The sequence below is a fragment of the Saxophila tyrrhenica genome (assembly GCF_035928015.1).
Source record: "Saxophila tyrrhenica strain CCFEE 5935 chromosome Unknown scaffold_1, whole genome shotgun sequence".
In the NCBI taxonomy this organism is placed as follows: domain Eukaryota; kingdom Fungi; phylum Ascomycota; class Dothideomycetes; order Mycosphaerellales; family Extremaceae; genus Saxophila; species Saxophila tyrrhenica.
In genome coordinates, this window is record NW_027041733.1 from 755,497 (window position 1) to 777,130 (window position 21,634).

General features: G+C 55.4%; 8 protein-coding genes across 8 annotated transcripts; 5 read left to right on the forward strand and 3 right to left on the reverse strand.

The window, feature by feature from the left end:
* Positions 1–8: 8 nt before the first annotated feature.
* Positions 9–1,308, forward strand: LTR77_000333 (uncharacterized protein; the record flags this gene model as incomplete). The annotated part of the gene is made up of 5 exons (XM_064797600.1): positions 9–146; positions 223–610; positions 661–756; positions 873–929; positions 1,004–1,308. 5 exons carry the CDS (start codon positions 9–11, stop codon positions 1,306–1,308), a joined length of 984 nt encoding a protein of 327 aa, XP_064663834.1.
* Positions 1,309–3,102: 1,794 nt separating this feature from the next.
* On the reverse strand, positions 3,103–5,146 carry LTR77_000334 (uncharacterized protein; the record flags this gene model as incomplete). The annotated part of the gene is made up of 2 exons (XM_064797601.1): positions 3,103–3,116; positions 3,196–5,146. The coding sequence occupies 2 exons, from the start codon at positions 5,144–5,146 to the stop codon at positions 3,103–3,105; spliced, it is 1,965 nt and encodes a 654-aa protein (XP_064663835.1).
* Positions 5,147–6,048: 902 nt separating this feature from the next.
* Positions 6,049–6,660, forward strand: LTR77_000335 (uncharacterized protein; the record flags this gene model as incomplete). Its single annotated transcript, XM_064797602.1, has 1 exon — positions 6,049–6,660. One exon carries the CDS (start codon positions 6,049–6,051, stop codon positions 6,658–6,660), a length of 612 nt encoding a protein of 203 aa, XP_064663836.1.
* Positions 6,661–7,119: 459 nt separating this feature from the next.
* Positions 7,120–8,777, forward strand: EAF3 (Esa1p-associated factor; the record flags this gene model as incomplete). The annotated part of the gene is made up of 5 exons (XM_064797603.1): positions 7,120–7,289; positions 7,519–7,777; positions 8,084–8,471; positions 8,527–8,650; positions 8,723–8,777. The coding sequence occupies 5 exons, from the start codon at positions 7,120–7,122 to the stop codon at positions 8,775–8,777; spliced, it is 996 nt and encodes a 331-aa protein (XP_064663837.1).
* A 308-nt stretch (positions 8,778–9,085) lies between these two features.
* LTR77_000337 (uncharacterized protein) lies at positions 9,086–11,230 on the reverse strand (the record flags this gene model as incomplete). The annotated part of the gene is made up of 2 exons (XM_064797604.1): positions 9,086–9,436; positions 9,488–11,230. The coding sequence occupies 2 exons, from the start codon at positions 11,228–11,230 to the stop codon at positions 9,086–9,088; spliced, it is 2,094 nt and encodes a 697-aa protein (XP_064663838.1).
* Positions 11,231–12,037: 807 nt separating this feature from the next.
* On the forward strand, positions 12,038–13,000 carry LTR77_000338 (uncharacterized protein; the record flags this gene model as incomplete). Its single annotated transcript, XM_064797605.1, has 1 exon — positions 12,038–13,000. One exon carries the CDS (start codon positions 12,038–12,040, stop codon positions 12,998–13,000), a length of 963 nt encoding a protein of 320 aa, XP_064663839.1.
* A 1,342-nt stretch (positions 13,001–14,342) lies between these two features.
* Positions 14,343–15,412, forward strand: LTR77_000339 (uncharacterized protein; the record flags this gene model as incomplete). The annotated part of the gene is made up of 3 exons (XM_064797606.1): positions 14,343–14,409; positions 14,468–15,214; positions 15,273–15,412. The coding sequence occupies 3 exons, from the start codon at positions 14,343–14,345 to the stop codon at positions 15,410–15,412; spliced, it is 954 nt and encodes a 317-aa protein (XP_064663840.1).
* A 364-nt stretch (positions 15,413–15,776) lies between these two features.
* LTR77_000340 (uncharacterized protein) lies at positions 15,777–18,299 on the reverse strand (the record flags this gene model as incomplete). Its single annotated transcript, XM_064797607.1, has 1 exon — positions 15,777–18,299. The coding sequence occupies one exon, from the start codon at positions 18,297–18,299 to the stop codon at positions 15,777–15,779; it is 2,523 nt and encodes an 840-aa protein (XP_064663841.1).
* Positions 18,300–21,634: the final 3,335 nt, after the last annotated feature.

Sequence of the window (21,634 nt, forward strand, 5' to 3'; positions counted from 1 at the left end):
CGATCAAGATGCGTTCCACCTTTGCCGGTCTCGCCCTTGTGGCGCTCACCGCCGCTAAGCCGGTTCCTCAGTCCTCGGGCTCTTGCTCCAGCGACTACGATGGCGAGTTCAAGATCCAGGTCATCAAGGCTGGTGACAAGGTCAAGGTACGATAACACCCCATCGATCGATCGATCGATCGATCGATTCGTTCATTCGACAATAATACTAATAAATCAACAGCGCCAGGAAGATGACACCGCCCTCGTCATGACCCTCTCCGGAGGAAAGCTCATGGACGACCAAGGCCGCACTGGCTACATCGCCTCCAACATGCAGTTCCAGTTCGACTCGCCTCCCCAGAAGAACGCTCAGCAGACTGGCGACTTCGCCGTCTGCGGTGACATGCTCGCCCATAGTGGCGAGACCACCTGGGACCAGTGCCTCAGCGGCGACTTCTACAACCTCTACTCCGAGAACAACGGCGGCCAGTGCGAGGAGATCAACATCCAGGTCATTGGCAGCGGTGCTTCTCCCTCCGGAGGCGCTAGCCAGATCCCCGATGGTCAAGTCACTGGCAGCGCTGTCTCGTCGCAGCCTCCTGTCACCCAGATAAGTGACGGACAGATCCGTGAGTTACTCTTGGTGTTTTAGGGTCGACACTTGCTAACCGTCTATCAGAGGCATCTACCGCTCTCTCTGCGCCAGTGACTCAAATTTCCGACGGCCAAATTCAGGCCACCACTGCCACCCCAGTTGCGCCAGTGACTCAAATCTGTAAGTCATGTCGATGGTTGGAGCCGCTTTGAGCTGCCGCCAAACCTCTGGCACAACGCAAGAGGCCTCCGAACCTACGCGCCACAATTAGATACCATTGCTAACGCCTGACTTAGCCGATGGCCAGCTCCAAGCACCAACTTCGACCGCCGTGGCTCCAGTGACCCAGATCTGTAAGCCTCCCGCAGGTCTATCACGACCTTTCATCCTTTCGACCTTGTAGAGAGCTTTACTGACATCCCCAAAGCAGATGGACAGATTCAAGCCCCTACCTCCACTGCCGCACCGGCCCCATCGTGCACCCAGATCGTTGATGGTACGAAATTTGATCCTGCCCGATGTTTGAAATCCCTCGCTAACTATCTCCCAGGCCAGCCCCAATGCCCAGTGGCCAGCACCGGTTCCATCCCTTACCCAGGCGCCAACAGTACCGTTATTGGTGCTCAGCCATCTGCCTCCGTGGTCCCAGCCACTGGCGCCGCGTCATCGTTCAACATCGGCAGCTCCGTCGCCGGCCTCGTGGCCGCCGTCGCCGCGCTCGCTATGTTCTAAGCGGCTCGACCAATATCCTTTACCCTTACCACCAACCTCATCCTCACTCCTTACTACACAGCCCCACGGCTGGTTACGATCCTTTTGCCGGCGCTGCTAGAGCAGTGCGCCGGTGATGTATTTGCACGATTCATGTGAATATGAACGACATTCTCTCATGAAGGGAACCAACATGGTTTAACGGAAGATGGGAGGTTGGTTTACGAACCAGTCTCTGCGACGGAGATGGGTTTGGTGGTAATGTTTATTAATTGGAAACTGTCTTGGGCTGGGTTGAAGCATGGAATATGGCTTCTTTTTTGGGCGTGTTTTGAGCGAAAAGCACTCCTTTGCATAGCACTGGCGGTGTTCTGCATGGTTGTTGGCTGTGCAAATGATAGTAGTAGTAAGGCAGATAAGAATCGACGATTTTAAAAACACATCACCAGACTCTTTCGACGGCTGTTTCGTTACGACCAAGTTCCTTTGGATCCTTCAATGGTACGCTATATCGCCCTCCACCACCATCAATCGCAGTTACACCTGTTTCAGGTGCAGATTGACTCCAACAACACGGAGCTATTCCCCTTCTTCTGAATGCTGACGCAAAGAAACAGACACATCCCAGCTCTCAGCGCTTGTACCTGCGTCGATACGAGCTCGTCTGCAGCAACAGGCTTGCAAGATGGTGTTGAGGGTGGGCGAGGTGGGGTCGGTCGGACGGTCTGCAAAATGCACGCACTATCGAAAGGTGAGGTCCATGCTCCCAGATCTGCCTTTGCGAAGGTGGCGTCCAGATCGGCCTGGGGGCTGGGAATATTCGCCTACGTTGATCCATGGCGCTTGGGCGCGAGTCGTCGGGAAGGTTACACTACATGCATACCATTCCTCCGGATCGACAGCAGTCCATGATGTTCTCAGCCGTGGGCAACAAGGGCTCAGACCGCCTTTGCATGCTCGAAAACCTGTCACGCTGACGTTGATGAAAGTATGGTCCGGACAATAAACATGCTTTTGGCTTCCGTTCATGCACGGTCTGACCAATTATTATTACCTGATGGGCTATGTACCATGTACCTCGGTCTGGTGGAGCGAGCTACTGCTGCAAGCACTTTGGTCGCCTCGTTCAGAAGGGACGCGTGGCCTGCAGAAGAGCTGCGCTCGTTCTTTTTCTGTCTCTCTACGACGGCCTTGGAAGGCATTCCATCGGCTTGAGCGGTTCCACTGCATGTACTGATGTACTGTGGGCACGTGTTTCGTTGAGCCGCACCCTCCACGGTTCACTTTTTGACAACTCGAATCTTGTGGGCTGATGACAGCGCCATGAAGGAAGTGGAGGGTGCTGACGACCACCACCAGATCGGGCCGATCGTTGCGTTGAACAAGCACGTGAGTGTCTCAACCGATGCTGCTGTTCTGATAGTTTGAGGTCAAGTGGAGAAGTCTTGGTACTGAGTTGATAGACGAGAGCAAAAGGACTGGGTCAGCGCTGGATGTGGAAGACGGAAAAACTTGACGCTGGTTGGCAGACACGCGGAGGATCAGGATGGGGACCTGGGTCCAGTTGTTCCAGCCTCACCAGTGCTGACCGACCCTCCAACCTCTAACCCAAGACGAGGACGCTCAGCATCACGAAACAGAGTCCGCACACAAATGATAGCAAGAAAACATGCACTCACCGTACCCTGCCAAATACGCTGCAATCGGTGTCTAGAGTCTGGGTGAATATTGATTCTATCGCATTGCAATAATGTGACCTGGTGACTAACCTTCGTGTCCTCAAGCCCCCGTCTCATCCACTCAGGCTGTGGTAGACTATGCTTTGAGTTCTGTTGCCCAGAGCAGTCACCCAAACAACCGCTCGGTCCTCCTACTGCAACCTCACACCCGCCTGTTTAGTCCTCTTACCTTCTCTGCCCTGGACCACACTCATGCCACCCTCCTCCGTGCCGACATTCAAGACACCACGCATCGCATCCTTCTTCTCGTCTTCAATCTTCTTCAACCTCTTCTCCGTTTTGCCTTTCCCAGATCCTTTGCCGTGGAACATATGGCTCATATGCTTGAACGCTTCCTTTTGGTTCATCCTCCGGCCAAACTCATCTGTGTACCTCAGCTCAACATTCGGCTTGTAGTTCCGCTTGAACTCATCGTCGAGCAATTGGTTGAGATACCGCTCTCGGGCATCGTTCTGCTGCTTCTGGAAAGTTTCACGCTCACGATTCGACATCTTGTCCCAAGTACCCTTGCGACGTTCCGCTTCACGTTCCTGGCGTGCGCGGTTGTCGAAATCATCAATGAGGTGTTGCTTGTCCGCAAGGAACTGCGTGCGGGCCCGCTCACGTTCGCTCAACTTCTCATCGGCTGATGCGTCAATCAAGCCACGTTTGCGGAGAAGGGCTAGCGATGCGCCGATGCCTTGCTCGGCAAGATTCTCCTCGTCCTCCAACCCGGTGGCCGTCCCTTGTGCTGCCGCAGGTGTAGAGGTCTCTCGTCTGCGTTGAGCGCGTTCCTCCAAATTAGCGTAGGACTGGTTGGCCATAGCAGTGTCGCCGTCAGCATCTTCATCTTCAGAGCCCGGCGATGTTGCGTTGGCTGGCTGCGGAGTCCTGCTTTGCCTGTCTCGTACTTCGGGCGCTTCTGGCTTCTTCAAATTCGCCACGAATTCGGTAGTCTCATCGATGGTCAAGCCTCCATCCTCAGGCTCTTCATCGTCGATTGGCATTTCTTCTCGCACCTGTCTAGCAAGCTCTGACGCACCCGTTTTCTTTCTCTTCTTCAGAGCCTGCCGTCTCTGCTCGGCCAGCCTCGCTTGTAGATCATCGTCATCCTCGAACTCAAAGGCGCGCTTCTTGCTGTTCGCTGCAACAGTGTCGTTACCTCCATCAACCTGCATAGCGTCATCGTTTGGTGCTGACTCTGCGGCAGATTGAACTAGTGGGAAGATATCGTCCTCATCAGCCGGCTTCTGCCTCGTCTTTTTCTCTTTTTTCTTTTTCGGCTTCTTCATCTTGACTGTGCTTGGATCAACGTAATCCGATGCTAACGTGTCGTCCTTGAGCATGTCCAGGCTGATCTTGACACCTTTGCTCTTCACTTGACCGTCTGCATCCAGGGCCTGTCTCGAGGCGGCAACAGTATTTCCTTGGCCGTCCAGAGTGAAGCGCTTCTGCTTCTTGCCCTCAATTTCTTCGTCATACTTCGACAGCAAAGCCTGCTTCTCTCCTTGCTCAGTCGGATCATAGTCAGGCCGCTTCTTCTTGAGCTTTAGCTTCTCCTCCAGCTTCTCCTTCGCCTTGATTTCTGCATTCTCAAGCTCGTCATCCTCGCTCTCGTCCCCGATTTCAGCATCTTTCAGAGTGAGAACCTGCTCGCCAGTTGTCTCATCGAACTCGTCCGCTTCGTGCCCTACTTTCACGCCCGCCAGGTCTTTACTCGTATACTCAGCCTGCTGTTCTCTCGCCGCCAACTCCTCCGCCATTTTGCGTGCCTTCTCGATCTTCTTCTGTCGCTTCTTTTGCTGCATCAACCACGTCCTCGTGTCCACCTCGTCATCGTCCGCGTCTCCCAAACCCTTGCCTTGAAGCTTTGAGTTGCGCTGAGCGGCATCTCTCGCCTTCTTAGCAGCGTCCTTCCGCCGCTGCCGCTCAATCTTGTCTTTCCGCTCATCTTCAAGCCTCTGCCAATTGTTGCCCGCCGCAGCCTGCCGCTTGTCGAGGGTGCTGAGTTCGTCGCTCTCCGAGCCGGACTCAGACTCCTCGTTCTGCTTGAACTGCGGTCCATCGCCCGGCACTGGCAGCGGCGCCATGCCGAGCGACACTCGAACCTTGTTCATCTGCTCGATCGAGGCGGCGTCCATCTCGGCGGTGGTGTGGTAATGTAGAATCGAAGACGTCTGGAAAGTGCTTGTCAGTACGGTGGATGGTGAAGTGCGGAGTTAATCAACCCCTTCCGGACTAGCGCTTTTCGCGCTTGGCGGAAATATCAATCTCGTTTCTTGCTTGTCCACTACTTCTTCTCTTCACCACAAGATTTGTGTCCAGTGACTCCCGGCGGTGTCTGTTCGCAGGCGCTGCTCGGTCGACGTTGTTGCGACAGTTCGGCGATGTATAGAACCTCTCAAACGCAATGGAGCAATTCTGGCCGACAAATCTTAGAGCAAAGGAGTCACACCATCTTGCAGTTCCTCGCGAGCTCGGTGGGTTGTGGCCGGGCGCTATATTCCACATCGTTTCTGAGCCCGTCGGGCAGTGACAGTTGGGAAAAACCATAGCGCCTACAATTATTCGACTACATCACCACGCACACCGCCTGATGATGGAAACAGTCCAGGCAGGGTGTCAACGCCGACGAGGCATTGCCGGCAGAAGAGTCTCATGGACATAGCGACATTGCTCCGATTGACAGATGCGTACTGTTGAGCTAATCACAATTTCATTGCTGTCTACTATATTCGTCCTTTGCCGAGGAGAGTTAGACAGCTTCAGCCCCAGCGGAAAATTTCCAGCAGCTATCTCGCATTGATTCTTCTTTCCATGACTCAATTCCACTTGCCTTCCTACACATTCCTACGCGGACGCTCGGTGCAATAGCAAAGGGAGTGCAACATACATGTACCCACTGACGAAGTCATCGCCTATCATTCATCTTCGCGCATCATCTCTTTATCGAATTAGACCAGTATAAGGAGCTCATCTTGTGTGAGACGGTTGACGATTGGTCTCGGATACACAACATCCAACCCTTGCTGCAAGACTCAACATGGCATCAACAACCTCCGACATCATTCTCTCGCTACCAAGCGATATCATCGTGCGTCGATACCGTACATCCGACGCTGCAACCTTATCCAAGCATGGCAACAACAAGAATATATGGGATCGGCTTCGCAACCGCATGCCTCACCCGTACACGGAAGAGAATGCCAAATTCTGGATAGACCTAAGTGGTTCGCCCGAGTCGCAACGACCCACCGGAACGTGGAACCCAGAGACAGGTGCTCAAGGCCCTCAGTCTCCCACCCAGTTCGTTATTGTGATTGCCGGTGAGGCCTGCGGTAGTATCGGTCTCGAGTTCGGAGATCCTGTGGATATCTACTTCCGCTGCGCTGAGATTGGGTACTGGCTTGGAGAGGAGCATTGGGGCAAAGGTGTGATGAGCGCCGTTGCCCCTGCGTTCGTTGAATGGGCCTGGCAGACGTTCGGTATTTTGATGCGGCTGAACGGCGAAGTGGCTGCGGGTAATGTCGGGAGCCGCAGGTGTTTGGAGAAGGCTGGGTTCAAGGAGGAAGCGTTGAAAAAGCAGGCCTTTGTGAAGGACGGAGTCATCCATGACGAGGTCCATTTGGGGATGCTGAGGCCTGGTTCCAGCTAAATAACGAGGCGACTGTTGGGATGCAATGGATGATGTGATGGGTGAGCGCGAAGGTGATTGTGTAGATGTAGATGAGAAGCGACAGCACGCCTCCGTGCTGTTTCTTCTTCTCCAATGCGAGTTGGTAGCACTACGGACAAGGACGTGGCCATGTGAGGTGCTTTGGGGCAGAACACTTGAGCGGCAATGTCAATCTACAGTAACTGGTGGTGCTCTCCAATAGCCCTTGAACACAGCTGCAGAATAAAGTCGTTGATGAGGTACACGCCTCTGTGGAAGCCAATGAATGTTTGCGTGAGTGGCATCGCGCGACGCGTGCGTCCGTGCGTCTTTGATATCGGCACGTGAGGTTGTTTCAAGAGCAACTTCCTTCCGTACATTCTCATTACCGACTTCACCGCGCCTTCACGAAACTCATAAGATATCAAAAAGAAAAACCCATCACCGCAAAGGAATAACATGGCGCCCTCATCATCTTCTGGACCGGCGTACGCGAAGGACGAAAAGGTGCTTTGCTTTCATGGTGAGCTACTCTACGAGGCCAAAGTGCTGGACAACAAGATCAAGGACCCCAACGACAAGAAGGATGGGTACATGTACCGCGTGCATTACAAAGGCTGGAAAAATACGTGAGTCTTGCTGTTCTCGCCCGTTTTCAAGATCTGTTTGCTGGTCTCCTGAGCTGGCATACCCATCTGCTCCTGTCCGGAAGGACATCTGGCTCCTGGCGCAGCTTCCAGTCGCATAAACGGGCCCTATCGTGGCCCACTGGAGTCCGAAGCCAGCTGCACTGTTTACATATCCTCGCCGAACATTTCTCCAAATCAAGGCAAACATTGCTGACGCTCAAGCCTACAGGTGGGATGACTGGGTGCCGCAAGAACGTCTGCGAAAGCTCTCGGAGGAGAATAAAGAGCTGGCGTCCAACCTGAAGAAGGACATGGACGCGCAGCGACGAGCAGCAGCCGGCAAGCCTTCGATCTCTTCGGCCAAGAAGCGACCTTATGGTTCCGACTTGACTGGGTCCTCTGCTAGAGGCAGTGAGGACCGGAGCTCAGCAGTCCCTCAAGCACCTAGAGGCACGAAACGTGGCAGGGAGATAGAGGGCATCGACAAGGTCAGTGCGCTCACTTGTGCTCTTCACGTTCTTGTCTGGTCATGGGTTCCTCGCACGTCCAGCTCCTCTACCCTCTTCTTTTGAACTTGCACCTTGCGCTTCCCTTCCTACACTTATAACACATCCCATAACACTCACACTCGGCTGCGCGTCTTCATGGCTCGCATCAAGCGTCCCGCGCAAGCCCACCGCGCACCTGCACACATAGTCGTCAAACAACCACCACCGTCAATTTGGCGCAAAGCTCGCAGTAATCGCGGCCGCGCCAAACAAATCGCAGCATTGCTAACACAACTCCCACAACAGGAAGAAGAATTCATGCGACGCCCAGCCGTTCGGCTCTTCATCCCCGACTCCCTCAAATCGATCCTCGTCGACGACTGGGAGAAGGTGACGAAAGAGCAGAAGCTCGCCCAAGTGCCGTCGCCAACACCCATCAACCAGTTCCTGCGAGAATACTACGACTCCGAAATCAACAAGTTCCGGGTAGGTTCTGCGGATGCTGACCTCCTGGAAGAGACCATCGCCGGCGTGCGGGAGTACTTCAACAAGTCACTCGGCCGCATCCTGCTTTACCGGTTCGAGCGGCAGCAGTACTTCGCGGTCCACAAGCAGATCGAGTCGGGCCATGGAGAGCATGCCGGCAAGACGCTGTGTGACATGTACGGATGCGAGCATCTGCTCAGACTCTTCGGTAAGCGATTCAGATGTTCGCACATGCGTTGATTTCAACTGGCTAACATGCACAGTGAGCATGCCGGATCTCATCGCACACACCAACATGGACGCACAGTCTGTCCATCGACTAAGGGAGGAGCTGGCAAGGATGAGCTCGTGGATGGCAAAGCGGATCCCAAAGTATCTTGCGAACGAGTGAGTTATTCCTCTGCGCAAGACTCGTTCGTCTGTCGTGGGACACTTTTGCTGACAGGTCCTCTGCCAAAGGTACGAGCACGCGAACCAGGATTATCTGGATACCGCAAAGAATGGCGGCTCTTAAGCAGGAGATAGGTTGTTGTTGGTTGGGACTCTACCTCGTCGACAGTAGGAGCACGCTGGCAAGATATACGTGCCCAGTGTGAATAATCGTGAAGCTCCATCAGGAGACGAAGTCCCAGTGGGTGGTTGAAAGGCATAGCGACGGCGCAGCGACAGTGTTAAGGCTGGCATTGCAGTGGAGCAGTGCATTGAAGATTGTCAGCATTGGGACTATTCTGATTATTTATGCTTCTTAATACCTCCCAAGCAGTCACCGCATGCCAAATCATTCCCATCAACCCAAGCTCAGCCTTCACCTTTTCTGCTCATTCAACCACTGCTCCAGAGCACATACTTCATCAACAACCCGTCATGCTTCAACAACTCATAGTCCGCTTTCAACCCAAATATCCTTGCCTCCGAAGGCTCATCCTTGATCTCCGCCAGCATCTTCTGCAGATCTCCGTCGTACATGCCCACCAAGAGAGTCATGTCGTTCGCGCACAGCCGCAAGCCGCAGCGGCAGCCGTCGGAGACAGTGGCGCATTGATATTCAGCCAGGCTAGGGCAGATCGAGCACCATTTTGTGCTGGCTTGGCAATCGCCGGACAGTAGCTCGGCGAGAGCGGTGTTGGTGGCGTAGACGTCGGTCGCTTCTGGGAGAAGAGCAAGCTTGTGCTCCTAGAGAAGATCAGTATTGGATAGAAGAATCAGAAGGTGTCTTGTACGCACCCGGCACACGATCGTCGACATCCTCTCGACGGTACAAGAGGGACAGATCCTGGTATTGTCCACCCTGTCACCAGCATGACCTCCCTGCACTTCCTCGAGACCTCGTCCATCCTGCCATTCAATGACTTCCACTTCTTTCGCACCCAGACCTAAGATTGCAAGGCTTGGCTCGTCGCAGAAGTGGCAAGGCTTGCTACCCCCCGCTCCGTCCACATGATTGAACTTGATGGGGTGGCAGAGCTTTGTGGTGATAGTCTTCGTTATGCCATGCGCTGCAGTCCCTGGACCGAGCGGTGCCGGACGAACGATCGTTTTTGGAGTGCTGCTCTGGACATCGACCGCCGAATCACTCTCCTCTGCTGCGACCCGCTTTCGCTTGGAACTGCTGGGACCAACGGCTGACACGTGTGTCGGCCGCTCCCTTCGGATCTTGAATGCCAGAGGATCCTCAAGCAACTTGAGCGCCTTCCTCTTGAGTAATGGATCATTCGCCCAGTCCCAGTCATAGCTCAACCGTGGCCTGATCGACTCCTTCTGTGGTCCAGCAATGCATCGATGTCCATCTTCCATGCATTGTTGACATGCTTCGCCATGCTCTTCTTCCCAGCCGAAAGAACAGGCGTTCCTGCTGCTCTTACAGCGTCCACAAGCTCGCTTCACCACAGGCTGAATGATGAGCTCGCAGTCGTGGTCATCTTCAGTGCAAGCGTGACATGGCCAGCTTTCCTCGTTGTCCAGAAGGGAGCAGCGCAAATTTAAGCTGAGGCACTCAAAGCAGCCGCGAGCTGAAGGGTGGCCTGTGAGGTCACTCTCCAGCTCTGGTGTAGACTGTTCGTACTCTGAGAAGTATCTGCTGGTCTTGGCCGTACGGCGGCGTCGGAACGTGTAGCCTTCAGACGTCTCATTCTGAGCTGCAGTCGCTGCGGTACTGGAAGCGGCGACAATGTTGCTGAAACGCTGCTTTGCAATCGGAGAAGTGAAATTCAAAGTTACGTGGAGCGTTGGTTTGGCCTTTGCGCCGCCCTCATCATCCGCTTCACTGTCCACAACATCGCCGGCTGCTGCTGCGAGGCGCTCCCTTCGGCGTCTGGCATCTCTTTCACGCCGCTGTCGGTCCTGCTTCAGCTCTTCCCTCGTCTTCACTTCGCCGTAGTTGCCTGTCTCGTCGCGATCGATCCACGTTGTCTCGAATATCGGTCTGGTCCTGCGGTTCTGTGGACGGAGCTGGTATTCCTTCTGAGCCAGCTCTTCTGGGAAATGGTGATGTCCTTGAGATCCATTGGTCTCAGGAGGGCTGGTATCCGGGTCTGTAGGCTGCGTCTCGAAAGAGGAGTTGGGAGGATCGGACCAGATGTCGTCCCTCGTGACTTCGTCTGCGTCTTGGAGAACGCTGTCTGGATTCAGAGTCATGTTGTCATCTTTCACCGCGGCTGAGTTCTCAAGGCCATTCTCGAGGCTGTTGAGTGCCAAGGCCGATTCACCTCTCAACGCACGTGGTGTGAAATCGTCGCTCTGTGAGTGAACTTGCGGCCGACTTGTCAAAGTGTAGTCGAGATCCATGTCGTCTTCATCTCCGGCGGTGTCCATACCGTGAAACTTGATGTCGGGCTGGTATGCCGCGGCCTCTTCTGCGCTGTTCTCCAGCATCGCGGCGTCTCCACGAAGCTCGCTGTAGTCTGCCAGTAGCTCATCGTCGGCCCAGCTCGCCGAGCGCTCGGCCATGAACTGGTCGAAGTCGTCCATGTTGCAAGCCTGTGTCGAGGTAGTGGTTAAGTCGCCGTGGCATTCGGCCAAGATTGATGAATTTCAAAAATCATGTGCTCTTTTGTCTGGTGAATGCAAAAGCCCAGTCAAGTCGCTTGTAGTTCCTTCGTTAGCCTCCATCAGTCGATGAGCCTCCGTTGTGTCGACGAAAGATGATTACACAGGGGCTCAAGGGGATAGCAATACCTTGGACCGGAACTGCGAGGTTTCAGTGGAGGAGAGTGGCCCCGTGTGTTGCGCCGCAGTTGAGGCCTTGAACGGACTGGGCCGTCCCTCCTGTCGTCGGTAGAGGTGTTGGTATGGTTGGTGGATGGTGTAGGTCTGAAGTGAAAGCGGTGAAGAGGAGAGAGCATGACCTACTGTGGTGTGGACGCGGTTTGGAAAAGGAAGGCGCGATGATCATTGTTCACATGCGTGGAATCTACCGTGAGTATCGAAGGGGATCCATTCCCATTTGGGCGTGTCTTATGGGAGCTTGTGATGTTGCAACTCCGTTGTCTTCTTGACTGAGAGTACCTTACGTGGTCAAGGAAGGTGGCAGCGTAAATATGACAGAAGGAGTAGGGCACCATTGTCCATCAAGGACGGGAGGAAGAGGTCCCGACATATTTCGAAAGTGTTACCGTGTGGAGGGGACGTTAGGACAGGCGAGAGTGGTGGCTGAACGAGGTGAGGTCCACCGGCCACTCCCGCACCGGGTCCCTCAAACCTTCAAAAACCTTTCACCACCCACCCATCCACTACCACGCCATCTCCAACTACACTCGAAACCATGCCGCTTCCTCCATGAAGCTCTACTTCATCCGCCATGGCGAAACCGTAGACAACGTCGCCGGCCTCTACGCCGGCACCAAAGACTCCCAGCTCACCAACCACGGCGTCGAGCAAACCCACCGCCTCGGCGCCCACTTCGCCCGCCACAACGTCCGCTTCACGCACATCTTCTCCTCTCCCCTTTCACGGGCCTACAGGACCGCGGAGGCGGTGCGCAAGGCACAGCGCGGGAATGGAGGGTTGGAGGTGGTGAAGGTGCCGGAGCTGATTGAGCGGGATTTCGGGTATTATGAGGGGAAACCGTTTAATACGCGGGCGGATGAGAAGCAGGCGGAGAGGGATAGGAAGGTGCCGGGGTTTAGAGATGTGGAGAGTAAGGAGGTTATGGCTGCGAGAGTGGACAGGTTTTTGGATGAGCGGTTGATACCTCTTCTCCGTGAGGATGGGAAGGATGAATTGGTCGTTGCGGTCGTCGCGCATGGGATGCTGTTGGCCGGGTTTTGGAGAAGACTGCTGGTCAGGCTACCGAGACAAAGTCTGGTGATCGCGCCTGAGGTGAAGGAGAAGAGGGGTGGTGCTGTGTTGGAGTACTTGGGCGGGTGGAGCAATACTGGGTACATGGAGCTGGCTTTCAAGAAGGCTGAAGAGCCTCGTGAAGAGGCTTTGCAGTCGCCGGTGGCCGCTTCGGAAGATGTTGGACCTACTGATGCCACTGCTCTGCCTACGCCAGTTCCGCCCCGTCTTGAGCCGGGAGATGCTGAAGTATCGATCGCTACGCCAAAGACGGACGAGCAAAACTCTTCTTCTACACCATTGCCACAGCTGTTGTCCGGTTGGTCTACGACGATTCTGGCGGTCGACAGTACGATCCACCTCCTTGGTCTCAAAAGGCAGCGAGGAGGCATCGGGTCACTCGCCCACGACGACGGCCAGCGAAAGCTGGAGTCGTTCTTCAAGAAGCCGCGTCTGAGCTGAGCATTCTGTACTCAGGTTTCTCTACACTCTGCTTTCCGAGCTACTGACAGCCTTCGGGGCACAATCTAGCACAAGGAGGCCATGCTCTTCGCTCTCTGGGTTCGGGAAAAGCGCGTGCGTTTCTCACGGTCCCCGAACCATCGACAGCGTTCCAAGTGCAATCAAGCACCCGAGGGCCATGCTGTTGCCTCTTCATGGTCGAGAAGATGCCCGTGCTTCTGCATCCGGCAAGCAAAGGCGCTAGGTACGTAACACTCTTTTCCTTGTCTTCCCTCTCCACTCTACAATGATGACACAACAATATCACACAGACCTGTTCTGAACTACTATGTGGACATCCAATTGTTCCAACTGCTGTCTGAAATCAACCATCTCCTCCTTCCTGCAACCGCCACATTGACGCACATGAGGCTTGTCTAACACCCTCGCAGCTTCCTTACTTCATCTCGGAGAGTGCATGAAGAGCACAAGATCGACGCATGCAACGACGCACCACCGCGCGGTCGTGTAGTACATGCAGGAACCTGCTGCGAGTTGCCGTCTCCTCCTCGAGCGTGGGAATGGTCGCGCGAGCAGTGCTGGGCTGGTGTCAGGAAGCGATCGCATGCCAGCGCATGCAGTAGATACAATAGATAATGATCAATCAACGTCAACATGCGGTCTGCTGTTCCTGCGTTTGTGCCTTGCTTCGTCCACATGTGTTCCAAGATTTACTTTTCACCTCAAACGCGCTAATGCACGCTAGTGCGGGCGTTGGCTGGGAAGGAGCGATTTGAGTGGCTGGCGACATGAGCGAGACTTGCCTTCTTCGCTGGGCCCTGGACGTCGCCCCCCCTCTGCTGCTTCTCGACGGTAGAAAGTGCTTTCAGGAATCGTGGAAAGTGATATTGTGGCAGTCGCTAGTCTCGATCTTCGAGCAGTTGTGTTCGAGGTGGAGATGGAGTCGTAGTTTAGGCGCTGGCAGGAAACTGGGCACGCTTGAGTTGAGCAGGCATTGAGACTTCTTGTGCGCATTAATGTAGCCCTGCAAGACGCGGACGAGTGCAGTAAAACCAACGGAGCGGTGCTCGAGCACATGCAAGATCCAGCAAACGGCAGATCCGCACCTGCCCTGTGCCATCTTGTGAATCTGCGGTGGTGTAACTTCGACGTGTGGCGTCTGCTTGGCTGGCAAGCGCTAGTGGGCCCAGCCATATCAAAACTTCGCCGCCTTCTTTTCCTCCATCCTTCTTCTTCACCACAACACACCACACTCAGCATTCTTCACATCCATCAATTGCTTGATCCCCAGCAGACACTACTCCTCCACATCACGAACATCAATTCCACCACACTCGACAAGATGCGCTCCGCGATCTTCCTCGGCGCCGCCGCCCTCTTCGCCCTAGTGGCTGCTGACAAGACTGGTGGTGCGTTTCCGACTTCAAAACACTTCTCATGCTCATGACAATGCTGACGCGCTCCCAGAGATTATACAGGCTTACACTACGAGCGATGGCGTGATGATTCCAGGGCTAATGACGTCGGCGATAGTCACGGTCGTAACCACAGTGGCACCAACCGATTGTTCGGCGGTTCCTGTCGGTGAGTGTTCAGATGCTGCCCTGTCAACCCCCCTCAGCACTGGCACGACCCTCATCCTGACGTCTCCCCAATCACTCCCCTCGCCTCCGTCAAGCTCACCAGTCTTGTCAACAAGCCCCTCCCCCAATGCCCTCACAGTCCTCACGTCTGCACTAAACACCAACTCACCCAGCCCACCCGTCACCTTCGCACCTGGCGTCTTCACCTCTTACGGCCTCACGGTGACAACGAGCTCATTGTCTGAAACAGTCCCGATCCCGACAACTCCAAGCGCGCCAGCAACCTCGCAGCCTCCGTACACTGCCTCGACCACCGTCTCTTCCATCGAGACCTCCGTCGAGACGACCCTCACCACGGCCACCGTTCCCGCGTCCAGCACTACGGTCGTCGTTCCACCGCCAGCACGTTCGAGCAGCGAGGTCAGCGTGATCACCACCAGCGGCAGCATCACGGCCTCCGCCACCGTTCCGGTCCCGCCACCCACCCTCACCGGCAGCGCTTTGAGCAGCTACGAAGCCTCCGTCGGTTCCTCGATCCTCAGCCAAGCCACCGCGAGCGGATCTGCCACGGGCGTCGTCACCAAGAGCAGCACCCTCACTACCACCAAATCCGTCAAGAGCTCCAAGACAGGTATGTTGCCACCACAAAATCACATGACCAACAAGAAGCTAACAATTCTTTCCTCCAGGCGAGATGACCGGAGCCGAGAACACCAGCCGTTCAGCCACGACCACCGCCGCTCCGACCGCAGCGACCAACGGCGCCATCAACCAGCAGCCTGTGGCGATTGGCATGGTGGCAGCCCTCGGCGCCGCACTGTTCATCTGAGCGACACACTTCCTTTCACAACCACTGCATTACCACTCGTTCGTTGCTGCACATTCATCTTGCGGTCATGGATACCGGCGTATGCGGCTTCTTGAGGGAGCGCGATCACATTTGAGCATCAGCAGGCGTATCATGGGCGTTCGGAGGTATACCCCACAAGGCATGAGTTATTGAGCGATGGATTCACGGTCGTACGAAAGCGATGAGAAGGGGTAGAGTGCACGAGGTCGGCAGTTTGATTGCTGTAATCAGAGCTCAGCTACGTGCATAATGTAAATGAACTTGTCCACGAACTTTTCGTCTCCACCTCCTCGTGTTTGCCATTTCCATCTTGGTCATCAACATCATCTCATTTCGTATTCAGCTATATAACAATGTACTCCCCATCCACCCGATCCATCGCCTTCCGCCACCGAAACGCCTGTCCTTCCCCAGCCTCACTATCCCTCCTCCGCGCCCTCACCTCCTCCGCCTCCATCCCCATCACATTACTCCCAACCTCCATCCACACCCTCTCCAGCACAAACAACGTATTCATATTATTAAAGAACCCACTCTCCTCCGCCACATCCTTGCACCTCACACGGATAATTTCGCGATGTCCCTCATCCACGCTCTCCGTCCCGATGATGAAAAGCGGCCATAGGAGGAATTTATTCACGCATGAAGTTACGCGCAGCGAAGCTATGTGCGTGAGTCCGCGGGTCACGAGGTTCTGGAACGGGGGCGCTGAGCTCGGGAGTAATGGTGATCCGAGACGTTCGGTGTACAGCAAGGCGGCGAGACGGAAGGATTCGTTGATGTGGTATAGATCTGCTTGGTCCAGCGGTGAAGTTGTAGAAGGAGGGTGAGGAGGGTGCGTCCAGGTCTCGAGCCGGGAGCGGGTGGTGTGCCACTCGGACCAGAAGTCCGAGCGGTCGAGGGAGGGGTCTGCTTCGGGTTCGGGGGAGGTGGGAGGGAGGATGGGGGCGCCCCAGCCATTGCCGTCCATGTTGGCGTAGTCGGATGGCAGCAGGGACGAGATTCGCGAAGGGGAGGGCTTGCGCCACCAGTTTGTTGGACGAGGGGTCTGGGCGCCGGAGTTTGAAGCACGCACGGGACGGCCTTGGGCCAGGAGGTTGAGCCTTCCAAGGCGGGCGATGAGTTTGAAGAGGCGCCCGTCGCAGCCGGAGAAGTGTTCCATGGCGCCTAGGTTGGCGTTGAAGTCGAGCATCGCTAGAGAATCGCCTTTAATCTGGACCTCGCGGTCGTTGACGGTGCTGGTCATGACGTCGAACCAGGTGAAGAACATCTCGACCCAGCGCGTAAATTCGGATTGCGTGTTGGGGTGGCGGAGCGAGAGGAGCTTCTGCACGCCTGCAAGCTGGGTTTTGAACTTGCTGAAGCCCGAGTCGCAGACGTGGAAGAGGCAGAGGATGAGCAGAGTGGCGAGCACGGAATCGTCTTGCGCGGAGCGGTTGTCGGCGAGGCGCATGTTGAGGTGGTTGATGGACATTTGCTTGTAGCAGGATTCCTCCTGCGTGGGGCCGCTGGGGTCGAGGGTGAAGTTGGGGTTGAAGATGTTGTCGTCTAGCTCCTCGACATGGCCGGGTTTCTGCCGCAATTCTTTGGTGCGCATGCGGAAGTTGTTGGTGGCGAGGGCGGCGATGGCGTGTTGCAGGCCCTCGTTCTGCAGGGCGAACTGGAGGATGTGCTTGCGGTATGGATTCTCCGTATTGTCGAACGTCACGAGGAAGGGGCAGATATGGCGATCGTAGTAGTTGATCAGTTGCCGCAAGCGAGGTGAGACTTGGAAGAAGGGGCTGCTGAAGCGGGCGTCGATTACAGACACTTGGTTGTTGTCGTCTTCGGCCTTGATGTCTTCGATATCGTCGGCTTCTCCATCCAGCTCGCTGCCGAGCGGGTTGAAGGTGATGGTGGAGATTGGCGTTGGCACATCCGTGCTACCATCATAGAACACTCCAGGGAGCAGCTCAAGGGTGGCCTGCTCGTGCACTGCTCCATTCGCAGTAAAGCCAGACTGACTCTGAGCGAACTCTGCCTGCGATTGCGCAGATCCAGGGAAAGTCTCAGTGGCAGTGCTTCCCGAAGCATGATAATGGTCTGCATTCATGGTAGACGCCGAGTCTGGAAACGGAGCGGACATTGAGTGTGTCAATGGCTCGGGAAATGCCAGAGACGACGGCGTATGAGGGTATTCCACTGGTGAATAGAACGCTGCATCACTGTACGAGCTCATCGACTGCGCAGATTTGAGCGGGTCAATCGGTGCATCGAATCCAGTCTGAATGGAAGGTAACCTGAGGTTTGCCGACTGATGTCGGATGTCGTCTGTCCTTCTCTGCCAGATAGAGCTCTCGCCAGCCAGGCTTTGCCAGCCTGCTGACGGGCCATTGGGGAACGGGTAGGTCTGAGTGGCCTTTAGACCTTCGCCAAAGTCCGCCGTTGTCTCAGTATCTCGAGCTCCGCCAGCATACGACCCTGGAGACGCAGGTCTTTTGGTACCATTCTCCCTCTTTATCTGAGATGTAGAGCTCTTCCTGCGTCGCCTTGCCTCCAGCTCCACAGCGCTGACATCGGTCCCATCCGCATTCTTGTTCGCAATGGGGCATGTCAGCCCACGCAGCTTGCCTCTACTCGCTACACCCACGCCCCAAGTCAGAGTCGTCTTGTACCCAGAGCATTCTTTCCCAATCTCGATGCACTGCGTGCAGTATGGCCTCTTCCTGTCGCACTTTGCGCCTCGCGTAGAACAAGCGAAGCAGTCATCGTTCGCTCCCCCAGTACCCGCACGCTTCCTCTTCTTCTTCGGCGGTGGGCCAGCCATCCTACCCAGCGCAGGATCTGGCGGTTGCTGCGTCGCAGCGAGTATTGTAGACGTCATCATGGTTGCGGAGAATAGAGTCTCAATGAGCCATTGGGAACAGCGTCCAACACGTTGTCAGCTGCTAGCCTCACACAAACTTCCAGCGAAAGTAGGGTGTCGAACCTACAAGGCGGTATGCGACGAGACGACATGCTTTCAACTTCATTCTAGACTACATGGCGAATTGCCGTCCCTGAGGCGCGCCCTAAAAGCGGGCAGACTGGAGCCACTGATAGCCCCCGACCACAATCTCTATCCTTGCAGCGGTGCAATCAAACCGCGTTTGAAGGCTTGTCTGCTTAAGATGCAGATCGCGGAGGCTTTGCCGGACTGGGACCAGCGGTGCGACGGCGACGAGAAAGACAACCAGGTTTGACCTGCTTCCCGCCACCTCGCGACACCCTCCAAGACCCTCCACTGGGGGAGACTAGGTGGAAGAAGACATGTCCGTGGGGTACGGCGTGCAGCAGTACCTGGGAGCGTTGCACTCGGGACGTGGGATCCGGCAGGCAAAGCGGCATGGCGTCGACGCGAGCTGCGAACCCACCAATTGTTCGAGAGTCGATCTGTTTGCCGTGAGTTAAGTGCCTCGGCTTCAGAAGTTCTGGAAAGATCTAGCGCGAGGGCGAGCTCTCGCTGCTTCCTAGGAGCTGCTGGTGTTCGTCGTCAGACTCCTCCGCCGGGGCCCTTCTCGACAGCGGAAGAGCGAGGGTGCTGGCCTATCCCCCCCACCAGGAATCCAATTGCTACTCACCGCGGGGGGAAGGTTGAATTGCTTCAAACCTTGAGAGATATGCTTGGACCGAAGGCGGGTGCCCACACCTCATGGCCAATGAAAGACGGCGGCCAGTCAGTCTTCATGTGCGGAGAAAACGTGACCATGTTGATCTCAACAGCGTCGGCGTGGGAGAGCACAGAGAGCGGCGAGAGAGCGGCAGGCAGTGCCGACTCATTCATTTAGCCGCGACTAAGGGTATCTTCGCGAGATCCGGCACTGGACGAACCTGGCAAGCAACAGACGGTGAAAGGGGCCAACCGCGCCATCTGGCAGTCTTCTCCGAGACGAAGTTGCGGCCAAAACGACCAGATCACTCGCGTCGGCGTCGGTGACTCGTCATTGTCTATGAGAAGATCCCTCACATTGCTCACCCTGCCCTAGTTGGCCCATTCCACTGTCGACGGCTTGCCTGGAAGTCTTTCTCATGCGCTTGCCAAGCTTGCGTATAACCACGACACAGCTGTATACTGCACCGAGCCGAATGGAATATAAGCGCTCACTGCGGTTGCAATCATGTTTTGCGGTATTGGCCCGAGCAGTCTGCATCTCATGCATAACTTGACCGAGATCTCGGCATGAGGTCGGGCCGGATGGATACAGCGAAGCAGGACATGGATGTCACCACGCTGGCATGACAGCAATCCACCAAGCCCACCACGATCATTCACTCACCTTGCCGCTACCGAGGTAGCCCTCGATCAAGCCACGTTCTTCAGCCAAAGACCCCCAAGACCAGCTTCCAAGCGATGGAAATTCGCTCAGCTCGATCACGTGATGTGAGATTCGACCGTGGTTCAATTGGGATGCTGCAGTAAGCATGCCCTCTATCATTGTACTCAGGTACTGCCCAAACGACCGGCTATTTACGCGCTCAAAAACACCAACCCGAGTACCTGGTGGACGTTCACGAGCAGTCCCGGCCACAACAGCTGGTCGTTCTCCGGCCCTCTTTGTCGTCGTAGCAGATGGACCGTACCAGGCTAGGCCTCTGCTCATGCACCACGGCAGTCTCCTCAATGCTTGCTCTGGTCGATTCCGCCGGACTGGTGCATCGTTCACTGGACTGGTTGCGTCGTAGTCTCTTTTCCGTCCTGCAGTAAAGCCCCTGGAAACGCTTGCTAGTCTGGACGAAGGCGCTCTGCGGAAGCGATCCCATTGCATCGCTTCGGTATCTACTTCATGCTGGTTGGGAGAACTTGTGCTGTATTGACTAAGGTAGGCCAATGCAGCCTAAGGATCTGACGTTCTCTACAGATCTCAACCAACCAACGTATCGAGTCCCGCATCGGCATCTGCCAAACGTCAAACGACAAAGCCATCTGGTTGTTCGACTGACGGCCATTGGCCTAATGGACCACTTGGTCCGGACAATGGCTGGCGCCCCAGTCGAGCGTGGCATGCCTTGGACTGGCCACATACGGGTACTGCCACATATGCCTCCATAAACTGGCCATCGCACTATACGAACGGCCTCGTCTCTACACAGTGGCATGAACTTCTGCCGCGGGTCGCTTCCCGCAATGCTATTGCCGAATTCAAGTGTACGCCTACCTTGGTAGTTCAAGGAGGTATAAGTATCTGATCCTCGCTGCATGAGAAGCATCTACCAGCAGCGCCTTCTCAGCATCTTCTCAGAACCCTTTGTCACAGCACCACCTACCCAAAATGGCAGAATCAGATCAAGTAACAGCCGCGCAGGAGGGCAAATACAACACAGTACGTTGCTGTTGGGCAGACACCCATCCTCGGCGCATCATCTGAGACACATGCTAACGTCCTCACGCTCTCGCGTGTAGTATTCCGTAGGTAAAGTTCGAAGCGTCCAAGGGCGATTCTGGGCTGACTGGCTGCTTGCAGTGCATCCATCGATATCTTGGATGCAAACACATGGTATGCACATCATCATCAGTCGCAAAGGTTCGGCATGGAAACTGACAATCGACAGGTAACCCAGAAAGGCTCTGCTTGCGCCAAATGCATCGTTGGTCTCGATGTCACAATCTCGCAGGAGCAATCGCTGACACAAAGCAGTCGGATGGACGAGACCCAGGACGACCATGCGGCAACTTCCCGGCGCAATAAGAAGTTTCTGTCTCCACCAGATCTTGGTCGTCGGAGTTGAGTGGCTGGCAAATTCGATGAAAGGCAGGAGGACTTCTTCAAGGCGACTGAGTGCAGAGTGCTGTGCAGTGATCAGCCTCTCAACACAATGCGTTGCCACTTCAGCGACGGATGCAGGGCCATGGAAGGCGTAAATGCGTCGCGGTAGCTAGGAGCAACGCAAGGCTGTGTTTGAACATGGCTCTGTTCTCCGACCGGGTTTGCCGTAACTGCGTGGCGTGATGCGTGTGCGTACGAATGTACGGTTCGCGGAGAAGCAGCCATTGGTGTTAGACGATGATTTTGTTCTTCTAACGGAGTCCTTCCGCTGGTCCCATACGTGTCGTGGGCCTCCAGCACCGGCTACATAGAACTAGAGCAGACACACCAAGCAATGCGTTGCGCTTACTCCCCGATCCACTGTCCTCAACAGTGGCAGCAAATAGGATGTGCTGCCATGACCTCCCGCGATCAAATA